Source organism: Lynx rufus, unplaced genomic scaffold (genome assembly GCF_022079265.1).
Source record: "Lynx rufus isolate CCGP_SWC_20201006 ecotype Redwood Valley unplaced genomic scaffold, mLynRuf1.p SCAF_2, whole genome shotgun sequence".
Lineage (NCBI taxonomy): Eukaryota > Metazoa > Chordata > Mammalia > Carnivora > Felidae > Lynx > Lynx rufus.
The window spans coordinates 79,293,340-79,311,207 of NW_025814834.1; the positions used below are offsets into that span (position 1 = coordinate 79,293,340).

The window sequence follows — 17,868 nt, forward strand, 5'->3', positions numbered from 1 at the left end:
TAAGAAAATTTTTTTTAATGTTTATTTTTGAGAGAGAGAAAGACAGAGACAGAGTGCAAGCAGGGGAGGGGTAGAGAGGGACACACAGAATCCAAAGCAGGCTCCAGGGTCTGAGCTGTCAGCACAGAGCCCAACACAGGGCTCGAACTCACAAACCGTAAGATCATGACCTGAGCCAAAGTTGGATGCTTGACTGACTGAGCCACCCAGGTGCCCTCTTGTATAAGTTTTGCATGGACATATTCTTTGATTTATCTTAGCTATATGCCTGGGAGTGGACTTGCTGTGGTAACTCTGTGTTTAACTTTTTGAGGAACTGTACAAATGTTTTCCACAGGAACTGTACCATTGTACAATCCCATCAGCCGTGTATTGCAGTTCCAATTTCTATCTTTGCCAACACTTGTTATTATCTGACTGTTTGATTATAGCTGTCCTAGTGCATGTGAAGTGGTATCTCATGGTTCTGATTTGTTTGCATTCTGATGACTCATGATGCCCAACATCTCTTTATGTCCTTATCAGTCATTTGGCTATCTTTTTTTGGAGAAATGTTTATTCAGATTCTTTGCCTGTTTAAAAAATTATTTTTGGGGGGGCGCCTGGGTGGCTCAGTCGGTTGGGTGTCCAACTTCGGCTCAGGTTGTGATCTCGTGGTTCGCAAGTTGAGCCCCGCATCAGGCTCTGTGTTGACAGCTCAGAGCCTGGACCCTGCTTTGGATTCTGTGTCTCCCTCTCTCTCTGCCCCTCTCCCACTCACACTCTGCGTCTCTCTCTCAAAAATAAACATTAAAAATTTTTTTTAAATTATTTTTATTACTGCATTGTAAGATTTCCTTATATATATTATAGATAGGAGTCCCTTACCCGGTATATGCTTTGCAAACATTTTCTCCCATTCTTTGGGTTGCCTTCACTTCCTTCTTTTTAAAAAATTTTTACCTTCACTTTCTTGATAGTGCCCTTTGAAGTACAAAAGGTTTTCATTTTGGTGAAGTCCAATTTATTTATTTTTTCTTTTGCTGCTTGTACTTTGGTGTCATATCTAAGTATCCATTGCGAAATCTGAGTCATGAAGGCTTACCCTTGTCGTACATTTTTTTCTAACAGTTTTACATTTTTAACTATTTCATTTAGCCCTTTGGTCAATTTTGAGTTAATTTTTGTATGTGGTAAGAAGTAAGTGTCCACCTTCATTCTTTCAGCTCTGGTGCTGGAGGCAGGGACAAAGGTGCACCTCTCTTTGAGTGACAGCACCCCTTTAGGAGCTGAGCCCTTGGCAGGGAGGGGCAGCAGTCCCAGGCCCCCAGGCTCGCCTCTGCCGGAGCAGTCAGGGCCCCAGTATCCTCGGTGGCAGGGTGCCAAGGGTAGACCTCCATCCTACAAGTCGGGGCTGGGCTAACAAAGGAAGCCCCTCCTCCCTGCTGTATTTGATGAGAGTTCAACCTCAGCAACAAGGAGCTGGGGGCAGGATGAGAAATAATGTCCTGTCCATCCAAAGAAGATAACCCTCCCACTGGAGTTGACAGGAGAGGAAGCCCAGTGTTCGAGGCTGCACCAGTGTGGAACGGAGTCTCTCCCTTGCCGAGATGGGACAGAAGCAGGGAAAGAGGGAGCGGGTCTTGATTCAAATACCACAGACTCTCACTTTCCTTATGGAGTTTTAGTAAATTTTCTTGAATAAATGTTTCTTTATTTGTTGTGTACCCTTAGGGCCATTCCAGAGATTTAAATAAAAAAACAAAAACAAAAACAATTTTCACCAGTTTCGCTGTGGGGTGGGGGTGGGTACAGAGTGCACCTCACTGTCAGGCTGCTGTAGATTCTTTTTTGAAAACTCCAAGTCAGCAACTGTGGGCAATGAAAAACCAGAAAACTCAAACCACAGAATAACTCATTCTATATATATTGATTAGATATCAGCTATTAAAATGGCTCAGAGCTAAAAATGGAAGGAGTTCTGCATTGGCAGACGTACTACTATCCATAAGCTTTAGGAAGTGTCTACTATATGTAAGGTATAAAAATATAAGATAAAAAGCTAAAAATCTGTTTTGGAAATTAGGAGATTTTCATAAAAAAGAGAACTAATAAACCAAGACAGCTATACTAAATTCCCGGGGAAAAATACTCCAGTTTTTCATAGGCATGAGAAACTATCCAGGACTGGAGTGAGTGGCCAAGGAGGATTTCTGTGGGGGAAGAGTTGGCTGGGGCACGTTTGGAGGTGAAGGTAGGCTTCAGCTGGATGGGTGGGCTGGGGGTAGGGCACATTCCAAAGCAGAAGTGTTAAAATGGGATTGCATTTAGTATGTTTGAGAAATAATGAGTGGACCTGCCTAGTTGCTGGAAGGTCTATATGAAGAGATTAAGTGAGAAATGAAGTGGTGACCAAAAAGCAGGGGAGAGGAGAGGGCTTTGGTCTTTGGGACTATGGAGTCTGAACCCTATTTTGTAGGCTGCTGAGAGCAATGAGTGCTTTTTACAGGCGTGACTTGGGCAAAGAGATTTTAGGAAAATGACTTTGTGTGTAGCGTGTAGTTGGAATGAAGTCTGTATGTGTCTGTGTGTGTGTGTGTGTGTGTGTGTGTGTGCGTGCGCGTGTGTAAGTGCGCACGCGCAGAGTCCGGAAGCAAGAAGACAGACTAGTTTTAGACTGTTACAAAGAAATGAAGGTCTGGATTAAGTGAAGAAGGTGGGAATGGAAAGGAAGTGTTTGGTGGGTGGTAACATAATCAGGACCTCAATATGCGGCCAATTGTTTCCACCAAAAATAATACTAGAATACAAGGTGACATGGGCTGATTTAGCAGTTTGAGTTACTATATATATTTTGATGGGTTTCTCGTACAGTATCTATAGTTAAATGAGGTCTCTTTATTTTTGACTTCTCACATATTTTTCTTCCCTCTTCTTATTACTTCAAATTCCTCTTCTCCACAGTTTGCTTTTGCTTTGATTTCAAATTAACCTCTTGTATGTATTTGCAGGAGGAAACCAAGGGGTGCAACAATGGCACGGATCGTGGATGGTTTCAAGGATGAGTTTCTTCCCTTGAAAACAGCTATCCGCGTAGAAATGGGAGGCACGTGGCCAACTCTGGCTTTTTAGCAGGTCTAACATGACCTTCAAAACTCCTTAGGACACGCCAGTCTCCTGCGAGGCTGCATCTCTCATTAGGCTGGCAGGTTCTCCTGCGGCCGCCTGGATGTGTTGGCTCCGGGTTGTGAAAATAGAGTTGACCAAACAGTACAAAAACACAGACAAAAAACAAACCAGAAACCCCCATGCCTTACCATGGCGGGCTGATGAGTGAAGTCGTGCAAGGAAGGTTCTGCTCGTGCCCTTTTAAAATTCCAGTGCAACACACACACACACACACACCCGCGCGCCCGGTCGGCTCTTCCCACTCCCTGCCACACTGCACCAGCGTCCCTCCCCAAGTCCTGATTCATGAACCGTGCCACCTTTGTCTCATTTGAAACTGTGCAGACTATTTTAATCCTTCCACCCCCACCCCAGATTCCCCCCCTCTCCATCCTCTGGAAAGCTCTGATGTAAGGCGCTCGCTAGGTGGGGGAGCGCTTCTCCCGGTCGGCTCGGGTAGGCGAGATCCCCAGAAGCCCCCTCCGCGGGACCTCTGCCTGCCGGGCCGTGACCCGGGGACCCCGCTACGGGCGCGGGAGAAGCGCCTTGGTCCCTTTAAGGTGTCTTGCTCTCCGAGGTGCGGGCAGGGAGCCCGGGAGCCGGCGCGGGTCTCGCTGCCGCCCTCCTATCCTCCCGCTCCCCGGCCTCCGGGGGCCTGCCCGCCCTCCGCCCGCCACGCGCCGGCCCGCCATGCGGCTGTGAACCATGTCCTCCTCCTACGCCAAGAACGGGCCGGCCGACGGGCCGCACTCCCCCACCGCTCAGGTACCGCCCCCTCCTCCTCCCCCCTCCCGCCCCGGCGGCCCGAGCGCGCCCCGCCTTCGTGCGGGCAGCGCGGGGCCCCCAGTCCTGAGAGTCGGCCGCCGCGCGCTCCCACCCCTCCTCCTCGTCCCTCTCCTCCAGCTCCTCCTCTGCCTCCTCCTCCTCCTCACCTCGTCCGTCTCAGCGCTCCCGCTCTGGAGCCGGCAGCCTTCCCCAGCCGATGCCGGGGACCCGGACCCCGCGCCCCGAGAGTCTTTGTTAATGGATGTGGTGGGTGCTCGCGGGCTGCTCTCCTCGGGCATCGTTGCAGCCGTCGAGGCTCGTGGTGGGGGGGTGGGGGTGGAGGCTGTATCTGGGGACCGCCGAGGAGACTGGGGTACGGGCTCTGGGAGACCCTGGGGAGCTGGTCCGGAGGCGGACGCTGGCCCGGGGTGGTCGTCCGGCTCCGCGCTGCGGTCCTCACCGGCTTCTCTCTGGCCCCGTGTGTCGAGTCCAGGTGGCCCGAGGCACCACGACCCGGAGGAGCAGGTTGAAAAGATCCGATGGCAGCACCACTTCGACCAGCTTCATCCTCAGACAGGTAGGAGGCGGGCGCGGGGAGACCGCGCGGCGGCAGGTTGGGGAGAAGGCCCGGTGCGGGGCGCGGGGGTCCGGGAGCCGAGCGCTGCCACCCAGAGTGCGAGCGGCGGGTAGAGTCTCTTTGCGCCCCTTCCCGCGCCGCTCCCGCCGCGTCCTGCTTCCGCATCCCCCTGCGCGCAAAGTCTTCCCGGCCGGGCGGCGCCGCATCGCCCTCGAAGTTTGTGCGTTCGAATGCGAGTTGCTGGGGACCCGGTGTAGGGCAGGGATGTTGAATTTAAGACTGAAGGTATTTCTAGTTGCACTTTCCGTGTGTGGTAACGTCTTCAAGTCGCGTACTTGACTTTGAGTAACCAGAGCCCCAGGGGCCCCGCACACGGTTTAATTTGGCTGACAGGTCGGGGTCTCTGCTGTTTGTCGTATTTCGAATACTCTTCTTAGTGTGGGTCTTGGGAGAGATCTGCCAGCTCTGGTCAAACGAAAGACGCTTTGAGCAGAAAGTTTGGTGTCACTTGGGACCTCTGCTTTGGTTCGCTTAGCTAGGGAAAAAAGACTGCCCAGACCTGGTTCTATTGAAATAAGCAAAGGTCGGCACTCCGTTCGAGGGTCTGGGTGGTACTACACTTCGTGTTTGTTTTCTTCGTAGTTGTTTCCGTCTGTGTAGTTCTAGTGAGCGTTGTGTGTACTAAAAGATCGCCGATTACGCTGAATGCTTAGGTCTCTTTCACCTTGACACAGGAGACTGGTCCTTAATTTTCTACTGCCCATGTGCTGTAAATGAAACCATCTCTACATGGCTGCTGGGTGCTAGCGAGATCTTGCAAAAGTGAGTCACCTTGATCTCTCTTTGGAGCGGAAAAACTCTGGAGGTGTGTGCTTTCAGGGTGGCTTAGGAATACTTTGGTTGTGGCCCCAAGACGCTTTTATCCCAGGCTCTGCTGTGGGCTGCTGGAGTGACCTTGGGAAGTTCTTTTCCCTCTAGGTCACTGAGAGCATTGTGTAATATGTTTTTAACCAATGATGGCAGCTGGGGTGTGTTTCCTTAGTGATTATCATCAATTTAAACAGATTATCTAGGACAAATGGGCTTTAGATTCAAAATTGGACTCAGACTTCTCCTAAAGGGTTTAGAAAGCATATTTAGATAATATTTATTATGCAGTACTCATTTTCTGCAAACAGATTGTTACCACTACTGTTTTTAATTCAGGGAGCACCAAGTATTTACATTCTTCAAGTAAATATATTTTGGATCCTGAATTCGTTCTAAAAGTGCATTCTGTTCCCTTTGCAGTGCGTAGATCATTTGTTCATTTGATAAAGCGAAGACATTCTTCATCTTTAAAAAATTTTTCACTTATGTGACTGAGATCTTGTTGATGTTTCTTTTGTAGGTGCCTATTTTTGGTGGTGTTTTATTGTTGCAAATTCTTAGAAATACTAATTATACAGCAGTGTATTCTGTGAGCTGTTTGACTAAAACTTTTGAGTTCATCTTAACTGTCACTTCACTAATGCTTTAGACTTCTAACCACAAACAAAACAATCAATATTTTTTCTAATATCCTTATTCTTTCCTCAGTTTACTCCAATAAATGAGAGAATGCATGGATAAGTTCTTGATAAGTGTGTTGCTATGTATTGTCTTAAAAATGTGAAAAGTATTGCATGCTAATAATTTTGGGAGTAATTTAAACCGGTGCAATGTATAGGACAAATATGTTTCATTAATCTTTCTGAAACTGGGATTTGTTGACTTAATAAAATGGTCTAATTTAAATTTAGTAGTTAGTTGTAATTGTATGATATATACAATCTTTTTCTTTTCTGTGTAAAAATAATACATAATTTTTGTGAACACTTACAGTTGAGTAAGTATCCTACACATGATCTTGATTAAAAATGACATAATGAACCCTTCTGTAATGGCTACAATAAAAATAACAGAGGGATTTTATTTCTTTGACAAGCGATAGAAAGTTACTGCAAATGGAAGTTAACTGTGTTTTTTGAAATAAAATTGAAGAGTTTTCACCTGAGTGCCAAAGAAGTATTTTTTTAAAAAAGCACAATAGCTGTTTATGTTATTAGAGCCTTCTTACTTGTAGAATGACTAATGATTTATTGTTTTTGAATTCTTGGTACACTGAAGTGATGGGATTTCTTGGTGATATCTCACAGTCTGTGTGATGCCTTCGCACATGAAGAAGACAGTGGGGATGCCAATAAAATAGTGCTGCTCATTTTTGTATCCTGTTATTTACAAAATTAGAGAGGGAAAGCGTTCACTAAAGAGAAAAAAAAATGATGTGTCGAATCAGATGGGTCATATGGGGCTGATGGTGAAGCACAGAGGACAGTTGGCAAATAAAATAAAACAGTTTATTTTATTGTCACCTAGTAAAATTGTTTAATCTTTATTTTTTCTTTTTATTATTATTTTTTTAAACACTTTTTAATGTTTATTTATTTTTGAGAGAGAGATAAAGAGTGGGAAGCAGGGGAAGGGCAGAGAGAGAGAGACACAGAATCCAAAGCAGTCTCCAGGTTCCAAGCTGTGCACAGAGCCCAATGTGGGGCTCGAAGTCACGAACCGCAAGATAGTGACCTGAACGAAGTCAGACGCTTAACTGACTGAGCCACCCAGGTGCCACTTATTATTATTGTTAAAGTCTTCTTCAAACTGGTAAAAAGTTGTAGTGTTTGTGTGTGTACATGCACGCATACACATGCACACATGTGAGTCGGGCTGAAAACAAGCAAACTGAGAAAGTGAGCCTGCCTCCACTCTGAGGACTGCTCACAAAGTCTCTCTCGAATCTGTGACCTTGTTTCGTGGGCTACCAGATTGCTGGTCTCCACAATCTAGGAGGGATGGAGATTTTGGAATGAATCCAGGAAACAACTAAATGGTTTCTTTGAGGAAAGGTGAGAAGATTAAGTATTTTGCCACGATAAGAATAAAGAGAGTTCGGGGTAACCCAGTAATGGTCTTCAAAGTGTACACAAAGGCATTCTTTGGAAATGTAATGGACTGTTCTCCTTTTTCATTGAGCAAGGAACTCAAGAACTGCATGACTTCATTAAGACTGTTGCTATCATTGAAATGGCTTTCCAAATGAGGCCGTAGATTTTTTTCCTAGGAGATCACTTGTGACAGGCCATTTGTGAGTGGATTCTTTATTCATGTTTTAAAATTTTAGGAAGCACTTATTTAAAAAAATAAGCTGTCAGCACAGAGCCCAATGTGGGGCTGAAACTCACGAACCTGAGCCAAAGTCAGACACTAAACTGATTGAGCCACCCAGGCTCCTCTAGGAAGTACTTATTAAACATCTGCTCTGTGCCCAGCACTGTGCTAGATGCTATGGAAGAGGAATGAAAAGACGGAGTCCCTGTACCCAAAGGATTTTATAATCTACTTATTGAGACATAGATATATACACACAACATAGTGAACCGTAGCAAGGAATTAGGGTGTGGGCAAAATGGCCATATGCACTGAATATTGTAATACTCTGGGTGTCACTGCACATAGAGTTGCTGTGATGGAGTACTCCAGGTTACTCTCACTGAGGTTATCCCAGTTTTCTCCCCCCTGGGGTTCAAAGAGAAAATCTGATCAGAGTGTGATTATTCTGTTGACCTCTCCTTGTTAAGGCTGCCCTTATCAGTACTGCAAGTCTTCTAAGGCCTGGCCCCTACTAGTTTGCAGCCTTATCTTAAACCATTATCTTCTAGCTTTGGACACAGGTCTTGCACATACCACCTTCCCTTCTGCCATTGGCCCTTTGTACATGCTGAGCCCTCTGTGTGGAGGGCTCTTGTTCTCCGTTCTGCCAAGTTAATTTTTAATCTTTGTTGAGACCTAAGTTTAGTCTTCACCTCTTTTTTACTACTTTTATATTTACTTATGTATTTATGTATGTACGTATTTATTTATGGATTTATTTTGAGAGAGAGAGAGAGAGAGAGAGAGAGAGAGTGCAAGTGGGGGAGAGGGGCAGAGGCAGAGAGAGAATCTTAAACAGGCTCCATGCTCAATGCGGCGTTGGACGTGGGGCCCAATGCCATGATCCTTGGGTCATGACCTGAGCTGCAATTAAGAGTTGGACGGTCAACCAACTGAGCCAGCCAGGCACCCTCTAGTCTTCATTTCTTTTTCTAATCTCTTTGATGATGTCAGTTCCTTAACCACGTACCTCATTCCAGAGTGCATTTTGCCAGGTCTCAGTAGATTTCTCTGTTAATGTCTGTCCCCTCATCCAGATAATAAGTACCACTGGGAAAGGGACATACCTGCATTTGGTGCACTTGATTGTCTTTGTACCCTAAGCATTTAGCGTAGTAGATGTTCAATAAGTATTTATTTGGATGAAGGAGTGGAAGGATGAGGACTAGCTTCATATATTTTAGGCATGGCGTTGTGTTCTAACATTAAACTCTTTGTTTGATGGGGAGAAATTGTCTCCTAACAAAACTTCCCCAAATTTAGTGGCTTAAAGCAACAACATTTTTTTTTTTTTTTAAATTTCAGTGTGCTGTCCAGTTAGTTCTGTGTGGTGTTATCTGGGCACTGGCATGGCTGAAAGGTCTAAAATAGCCTCACACGTGTGGTTGGCAGTTGGTGCTGGCTGCTGGCTGAGAGCTCGACTAGAGGTTTTGGCAGGGGGCTCAGTCTTCCTCCACCTGGGCTCTCAGCATGATTGCTTGAACTTCCTTACAACATGGTGGCTGGGTTCCAAGAAGGGGCATCCCAAGAAGCAAAGGAGGAAGCTGCAGATTTTGTAAAACCTGCTGTTGAAAGCTACATGACATTCCTTCTGTTACAATCTTTAAATCAAAACAAAGGGCTAGCTCAGTTTCAAAGGAAGAAGAAATAGACTCTTGCCATGGGGTACAACAAGGTCACCTTACAAAAGAGCATGTAGGATGGAAGATATTCTCGCAGCCATCTTTGGAATCATCTACTCTAGATCAAAGAACCTTGGCTTTTTTTAGGTATGCTAAACAAATGATCATGATAATAATTCAGTAAGCCCACACTGTATTTAGAGATTTAAAACATATTTAGTTACTAAGTTGATACTATAATAAAACAAGCTGACAAAAACTTCTTTGGGTTATAATTTGGAGACACATTTCTCCAATAAAATGCAGATTCATCAACAGAAGGTATATGCTTTGTGCATAGCTCTAAGAATAATCATATGCCTAGAGACATGCATATATGCAAAATTTATCCATAAACTTAGAATCACAAAATTTTAGAACAGGAAGACATTGCAGAGGGAAAGTACTTCAGTTCCTCATTTTCAGATAAATAAAACAGAGACTCAAGGACAGAAAGGCTGTACCGACGTCACATCAGTAGTTGTAGAACAGAGACAGGGGACCTTACTCAGATCCTCCAGTTTTTCCACCACAACACACTTCATCCCTGAATAATCAGGATAGACATATAAACACAAAGATGTGGACACATGAAAAGACATATGGAGCTTATTCCTCTTAGATCCTAGAAATATTCTTACCTTATATGGTTACCGTGAGGAACAAAGCAACCACTGGAGAATCTCAAGACTGTAGTTTTTTCCCCAATTTTATCATGAGCTGGAATTTTTGTTTGCATGGTTCATGGTGGTTGGTTTGTTTGATTAGTAGTCATTGTATTAGCCAGTGCTAACTAGGAAATAAAACTACTTGCGATTTTGCAACTGAGGAACTTGAATGTAGACACATGGTTACATAGGCAGTGGGAGAGGTTGGAAACTAACCCTGGAGGTTAGCAACAGCAGGAAGCCACTGTTACCTCCAGGCTAGCAGGACAAGTAGAGGAAACTGTTACTGGAACACAGGGGCCAGAATCACCTGGTAGATACTGTAGCCACTGGGGTACTGTTTTATAGGAGCAAGAGACAGAGGACATCACCTCATACTTGTTAGGATGGCTACAATCAGAAACACAAGAAGCAACAATGTAGGTAAGGATGTAGAGAAAAGGGAAGTTTTATGCCCTGTTGGTGGGAATGTAAATTAGTGCAGCCACTGTGGAAAACAGTATGGAGATTCCTCCAAAAATTAAAAATAGAATAAATACCATATGACCTAGCAATCCCACTTCTGGGTATTTATCTAAAGAAAATGAAAACACGAACTTGAAAAGATATATGCATCCCCACATACATTGCAGCCAGTGTTTATAATAGCCAAGGCATGGAAACAACCTAAGTGTTGATTGATGGATGAATGCATAAAGAAATTGTGGTATGTATATATACGATGGAATATTACTCAGCCATAAGAAAGAATGAAATCTTGCTATTTGTGATAATATGGATGGACCTTAAAGGCATTATGCAAAGTGAAAGAAGTCAAATAAGACAAATACTGTATGATCTCACTTGTATGTGGAATCTAAAAACCCTCCCCCAACCAAAAACCTAAAACAAAAACTGAGCTTATAAGACTGATGGTTGCCAGAGGCAGGAATGGGGGTATAGGTGAAATGGGTGAAGGGGTCAAAAGGTACAAACTTTCAGTTATGAAATAACTAAGTAATGGGGGATGTAATGTACAGCATGGTACATATAATTAATAATATTGTATTGCATATTTGCAAGTTGCTTAGAGAGTAGATCTTGAAAGTTCTCATTACAAGAAAAAAATGTATAACTATGTATGATGATGGATGTTAACTAGAATTGTGATCATTTCACAAAATATAGAAATATTGTTATGTTGCATACCTAAAACTAATATAATGTTATTTGCCAATCATACCTCAATTAAAAGAGAGAGACACACACACACACACACACACCTACAGAGGAGATGTAGCTTCTGCTAAAGAAGCCACTTGAGGGGAGAGAATGAGGAGTGACCCTCTGCCTCCCCCTTCTCCTGGAGTACTTGCCCTTGGCTGAGCCCAGCGGGAAGCCCACTGACCTGGGAGCCTCGAAGCAGCCTGCAGACCTTGGCCCTCCTGAGAGAGAAAGCAGCACAGGGGAAGGGGAGAATGACCCTGAGGGAAACTGGCCAGGACTGGCACAACCATTGGTATATTTTAGCTGCATGGAAGACAATGATGAATCCGTCTCAATAGCAAAATTGGAAGTATCCTTTTGCTCTGGGAGTAGAACTTCCTGGCTAAATGGGATAGTACAGTTGAGATGAACCTGAGGGAAAAGTTCACACCTATTTCCTGTGCAAATTTCATCTGGAATGCATCTTCCCAAATTGAGACCTGGTAGACCAAGAAAGAGCTCTGCCTCTCGGGCAAACTGTCCTTTCTTTGTTCTTGCTCTTGGGCTTGAAGGAATGGAATGGGATTTACGAAGCTCCTTATTGAGAAATCCAATTACTGGGCAACTAACCTATTAACCAGTCACTTGTACATTTCTCTAAGTCCCTGTTCTTGGCTCACAGAGTTCCCTAAATTTCACTTTTGTAGAATAAAGAACTATTTATCCTTCACTTTAGGATGGTAAGATTTTATTGAACCTTAGATAAATTTTGATTGAAATTTTAATCTTTCTAGAAAGTTGTAGGATGCTGTGCAGACACTTAAGTTGAAAATAACCTCGGTTTTACCGTGACTCCCCCCTCCCTTACTTACTCCACCGGTGCCACAGGCAGTGTCGTCTGTAGGTGCTAAGGAGCAGAGACTTCTGTTTCATCGAGGGCCAAAGCAAGGGTGGACTAAAGAGAATGTGGTTTAGTCAAACCGTGTGGGTGGCTGGTTGTAGAAATCAGTCCCCCTACTTCTGGGGAGTCTACCAACCCAGTGGTGTTCCTGGATGCAGCCACCCTAGTTCTGACCCACCTTTTCTGGCTGATGTTGTAGCATTATCCAGTCTCCTCACCTACGTCCTAGTTTGGCCATTTCTTGGTCTCATTTCTGCAGTGCAGACTACTAACCAGGGCGAGCAGGCTTGCATTTCACTCAGATTCCCTGAAGACCCTAGGAAGTATCAGAAGGCGTGTGCTCAGAGGGGCGGGCGTGCAGGCCCCATTCTTCTTTCAGTGTTTGCCTCTGCATGCTGTTTTTAAGGCAACGTCTTGGAGCAGAGTATTTCCTAGAACAGTGCCATGTTCTCCGTCGCTCACACCTTTGCTGGAGCTTCCTTCCCAGCAGGAGTGTGTGCGCCGAGTGAATTACAGGCCTCGGAAACACAGATCCTCTGAGTTTGTCTTTCCTCACGGTGTGCCTGACAGAGATGCAGAGCACCTGGACGCTTTTCACTCCCTTTGCATCCAAGGTGTTGCACCAACATTTCCTCTGTGGGACCGTGCAGAGCACTTCCTTAACCAACCGTCCCAATTACACACTCTCTTTATAATACCTCTCCAGGTTAGAATACAGCCAATGAAGAAATCTCAAGAAGAGCTAGGTTGTTATGCACAAAGAACCCCTATAAAAACACGTTCTGAACTGAGCAGCTGGTATTGCCCTGCTTCACAGAGTTACCTGCTCGTGTACTTTGTGAACCAAGAAAACGTTGAGGTAGAATACGACACTCTGCCTTCTCGAAGAGTAAGTTGTGAACCTGACTACAGAGCAACACATCAGGAGTTGTATGTGGATTTAACCATGTAAACTGGGGCAGGGAGTGGGGATAGGACTAGAGATATAAGCTGAGATTAAGGAAAAGACGAAATTACTCCATTTTAAGGGAATAGTTTTATGGCTTTCAGGTAACAATAATGACAAGCTGTGTGCTATGGCAACCTGCTTTCAGAAATAGATAAGGCTTGGACACCTGGGGGGCTTAGTCGGTTAAGCATTTGACTCTTGATTTCAGCTCAGGTCATGATCTCACAGTTCATTAGATCGAGCCCCCCATCAGGCTCTGCAAGGACAGTGCGGACTCTGTCTCTCCGTCTCTCTCTGCCCCTCCCCCACCAAGTAAATAAACAAACATTAAAAAAAAAAGAAATATAGAAGGCTGATATTTTATCAACAGCTGGCTTGAATATAGAACTGGCTTTGAAATTCCTTGAAGATCGTTGTCGTATGAACTAGAGTAAATGTGCCCATCTGCAAACTTTCTTATTTTCTTGAACGTGTCCTTTCTTATTACCACATACACAGAGCAGAGGCGATTACTTGACTCTGAAGGGGGCGTTCAGCATTTGTACTTTATGCACCAAAAGCATTAATTAGATCGGGGCTGTACAGCTTATGTGACAACTACTGAATGTGTCTGATCCTATCACTGTAATCATTTGGATGACCAGCGGGGCCTGTGTTATTTCTCGTTTTATGTTCTTTGCTGGTGTGGGCATCTTTCTCGAGGGCTGCAATCTAATAGCTGGACCATCAGCCTTTGTTTGGAGAGGAAAGATTTTGTAAACAGGAACTTGGAAAGAATCTGCATTTTTCTGGGTTGTCAAAATCACTAGAAATGGTGAATTTGTGTAGTGTTCACTGTGTCCAAATAGTCTAATAGTATTTTTAAACTCCTTAGGAGAAATTTGTTTGCAGTGTCTTTTTTAGTACTGGAAAGACCAGCAGTAATGGAAATTCATAGTAGCTTACGTAGGTGAATGTGTCATACCCTCTACTTTCCTCTCGAATGGCCCCGTGCTGATGTCAACAACTCAGATGCTGGTAATGTTTCCAAATCAAACAGGTGGGTAAAACAATCACCGTTGTTAGAACACTCTGAAGGCATGACTTTCTTACCTGGCCTCTTAGTGTGTATGTGTGGAACAGAGAGGGGGAAGTCATTCTTACAGGAATTCAGAGGCTGTCTTTTGTTATCAACATAATCTAATTTTAGAACATGGTCATCACCCCCAAAAGAAATCTTGTACCCATTATCAGTCATTTTCCATGCTCCTCCCCACCCCTAGGCAACTATTGATCTGTTAGTCTCTATGTCGATAGATTTACCTCTACTGGACATTTCATATAACTGCAATCATATAAGAAAATGTGATCTTTTGTGACTGGCTTCAGTGTTTTTTGTTTTTTTTTTTTTCATTAACATATTCTCTACACCAGCCTGAGGTTTTCTAGTTGTAACCCCTGGTCTAAATGTGCAGATGTTGGCTCACTTGTGTTAAGGGACTTGCCTTTCCTTAAGCTTATGCTCCAGAGAGCTTTTCAAGTCATGGTGTTGAGTGGGGATAATCATAATTATATTTATATTTATTGTGGAGCTACAGTCTCAGGTCATAGAGCTGAATTTTGTCGGGGGCAAAACTATTTGACCTGCGTGGAAATCAAGTCCCTGACCCTGGCCTCCTTGTCATCAGGATTGAACAAAACTGAGTTACGGTCATCTATAGAAGGGGATTTATATAATAGGATGAGATCACTGGGATTAAAAAAGTGAGTAATGTAAGTAGTTATTGCCATCATTTTCAATAATTTTTCATAATAGAAATGTCTTGAATACTTGCAATCCAAAATACTTTCAAAATTTTATCTAGATGTTTGTAATAACTCCACTCTGGTAATTATAATGTTTATTCCTTGGGAGATACAATTAAGGAGAAAGCAGAGTGCTCAAGTCCCAAGCTAAGTACAATATTTATGGGACTTACTGGGTACATAAAACTGTACTCTTTATGTGGCAGGTGCTGCTCAATTATATTTGAGCACTTCCCTGGGGGACAAAAGTCAATTATCAACACAGTCGTGTGGGAGAGAAATAGGTCAGCTGCAAATATTCTCTGCTAATTTCAGAAAGCTTGAGGGGTGATTTAGTTTGGGGGATATTTTTTTTGTTCTTTTGGTCTCTGTGCTATAGGGAGACCTTCTGGTAGGGAAGGCTCAGTTTTTCATTTGGTATTGGTTGTCATATTCATTTACTTCATTAAAAAAAATTTTTTTTAATGTTTATTCTTGAGAGAGACAGAGAGAGAGAGAGAAAAAAAACATGAGCGGGGGAGGGGCAGAGAGAGAGGGAGACACAGAATCCGAAGCAGGCTCCAGGCTCCAAGCTGCCAGCACAGAGCCCGACGCGGGGCTCAAAGCCACAAGCTGTGAGACCATAACCTGAACTGAAGTTGGATGTGTAACCGACGGAGCCACCCAGGCCCCCCCATTCACTTAGTTTAATATAATATAAATATTGCTTTTGATCCTGTAAAATGAAAATTAAACCAAATAATATCTTTTATACTTTATTTATTTATTTTTTTAAACCAAATAATATCTTTTTAAAAATGAGGTCAAAAACACATTCTAAGAGTAACTGTACCTTGTAGGGGCATTCTTATTACTATTGCTATTTTTACACTAACCGAATAAAATCCAAATTTCGTATTCCAAGTATTTTGTTTACTGTTTCTACATAAGAAGAGTAAAAAGTACTGGTTGTAAAAAAAAAAAAAAAAAAGGAAGGACATTGGGTTTTAAAAAATTAGGTTTATTTTTTTTTTATTGTGGTAAAATATACATAACAGGAAATTTTACCATTTTAGCCAATCTTAAATGTAAAGTTCAGTGGCATTAAGTGTATTTACCAGTGTTATTTTTTTTTTAGTGGATGTGTGGTTTGTTTAAAAAGTGTAAGCAGGCAAACCTAAATATATCCAACTTATAAATACGCTAAAAACATCCACCTGGAGAGGCCTCCCCCCACGTCTGTGGCCTTGTTAAAAGCACAGGCAGCAGCAGCAGCAGAAAACAGACTTGTAAGTGCTTCACGAAGCTGTGGCTCCTGGTTGAGAAAACCCAAGAAGCAGCCATCCAGAAGCGGAAGTGCCCTGGAACCCCACGGGCCCCGGGTGGGCTTGGGAAACTAGGGCTGTGACAGGGGGCCTGTGCCGGTGGTGGGTGTTGCCCTGGAATACCTGTTTTTACACGCCTGAATGCTTTTCTTCTTCCTCCACTCACTGACGTCCAAGCACCTTCAAGATGATTTGGGTTAACGAGCAGCCTATTTGAAAAATATGCTTGTTCCCAGGAGTCAGGCGGCTCTAGTCATTCACACAGTACTGTAGTTTGACTTCCTGTTTATCATCCTTAAAAGACCCGCCACAACAAAGCAGACACGGTCCCCAAGAAAGACCCCAGTCTCCCTGAGTCTGTTTGTCCTTTCTCACAGTCTCCTCCCCTTCCCTTCCCATCCAAACTTGTCCCCTCTGCCCCTGCTATAAGCACACGCACCCGGACTTGGACTCAGCCACTGCTCTCTCGCCTCCACCCACTCAGCCATGCCATTCCTTCTCCTTGAGGAAGGTCTCATCATTTCCACCTGGTGATGATTTTAGCATTGGTCAAACCCCTCTAGAACCTTCTCCCCCATAAAACTCTGTAGTATGGCTCCAGATCTCCTTCTGTGGCGTTCGCTGGCATTCTGTTTTGACTCTTTTCCTTGTGTAACCTGGGTGTCCCCATACCCCACCAGCCTGCGGGTCTCCGTGGACACTGCCACTTACGAATCTTGTGGGAAAGAGGAAGGAGGAGCAGGAGAAGTTGTAGGATATCACCATTAATAATCCGCATTTCACTTGTTCACTTTTCCTACCTATAGGTAGACACGGGACCTTAACACCTGCCTCCTACTATCTTGTCCACTTTTTCTGGGGGTTGAGGGGGTGCTCACAACTCTGTCCCTCGTTGATGTCTGCTGCCACAGCCTTTGAGGAAGGCTTCTTGTGCTGCAGTTGCTCTGCCTTAGTCTTTGAGAACACTGCTTTCTGCCAACTAAGATGCTGCTTCTCAGGCAAAACCTAGAAGGTAACAAATAGCACCATGCCCTTCAGCCTCCCTGGACAAGCTGTGTTCCAGACGTCCTCAACTGTGGATCACACTCTGTCCCCTGGGCACTCCCTGTGCCCTGCATGTCAAAGATTCCCTTGTAAAGCCAGCTTCTGTACTTTTGGCCTGCATCTCTCTGTAGGGTCATACTGGGGAACAGGCACTATTCTGCCTCTGCCCTGGGAATGTACACAGGACTTGCTCCTGTAAGCCAACTCCCATGCATGTTGATCTGTACAAATTGATGTGGATACAAGCTTTGAATCCCTTAAAAATTTTTTCGTAACATTTATTTATTTTTTGAGAGACAGAGTGTGAGTGGGGGAGGGACAGAGAGAGAGGGAGTCACAGAATCTCAAGCAGGCTTCAGGTTCTGAGCTGCCAGCACAGAGCCCGATGTGGGGTTTGAACTTATGAACTGTGAGATCATGACCTGAGCCAAAGTTGGACGCTTAACAGACTGAGCCAGCCAGGCTCCTCTCCCCTCCTTTTTAATGTTTATTTATTTTTAATTTTTTTTTCAACGTTTATTTATTTTTGGGACAGAGAGAGACAGAGCATGAACGGGGGAGGGGCAGAGAGAGAGGGAGACACAGAATCGGAAACAGGCTCCAGGCTCCGAGCCATCAGCCCAGAGCCTGACGCGGGGCTCGAACTCATGGACC

General features: G+C 44.2%; 1 protein-coding gene across 2 annotated transcripts in view; it reads left to right on the plus strand.

Annotated features, from left to right (window-relative positions):
- Window positions 1-3,852: 3,852 nt before the first annotated feature.
- Window positions 3,853-17,868, plus strand: part of CACNB4 (calcium voltage-gated channel auxiliary subunit beta 4) — a 253,853-nt gene continuing 239,837 nt past the window's right edge. Inside the window, exons 1-2 of one of the 2 annotated variants that reach the window (XM_047084335.1) lie at window positions 3,853-3,912; window positions 4,406-4,489. In XM_047084335.1, the coding sequence (XP_046940291.1) occupies window positions 3,853-3,912; window positions 4,406-4,489 (144 nt within the window). Of the gene's footprint in view, window positions 3,913-4,170; window positions 4,180-4,405; window positions 4,490-17,868 lie in introns of those variants that run through there. The other variant, XM_047084336.1, reaches the window with a different exon arrangement.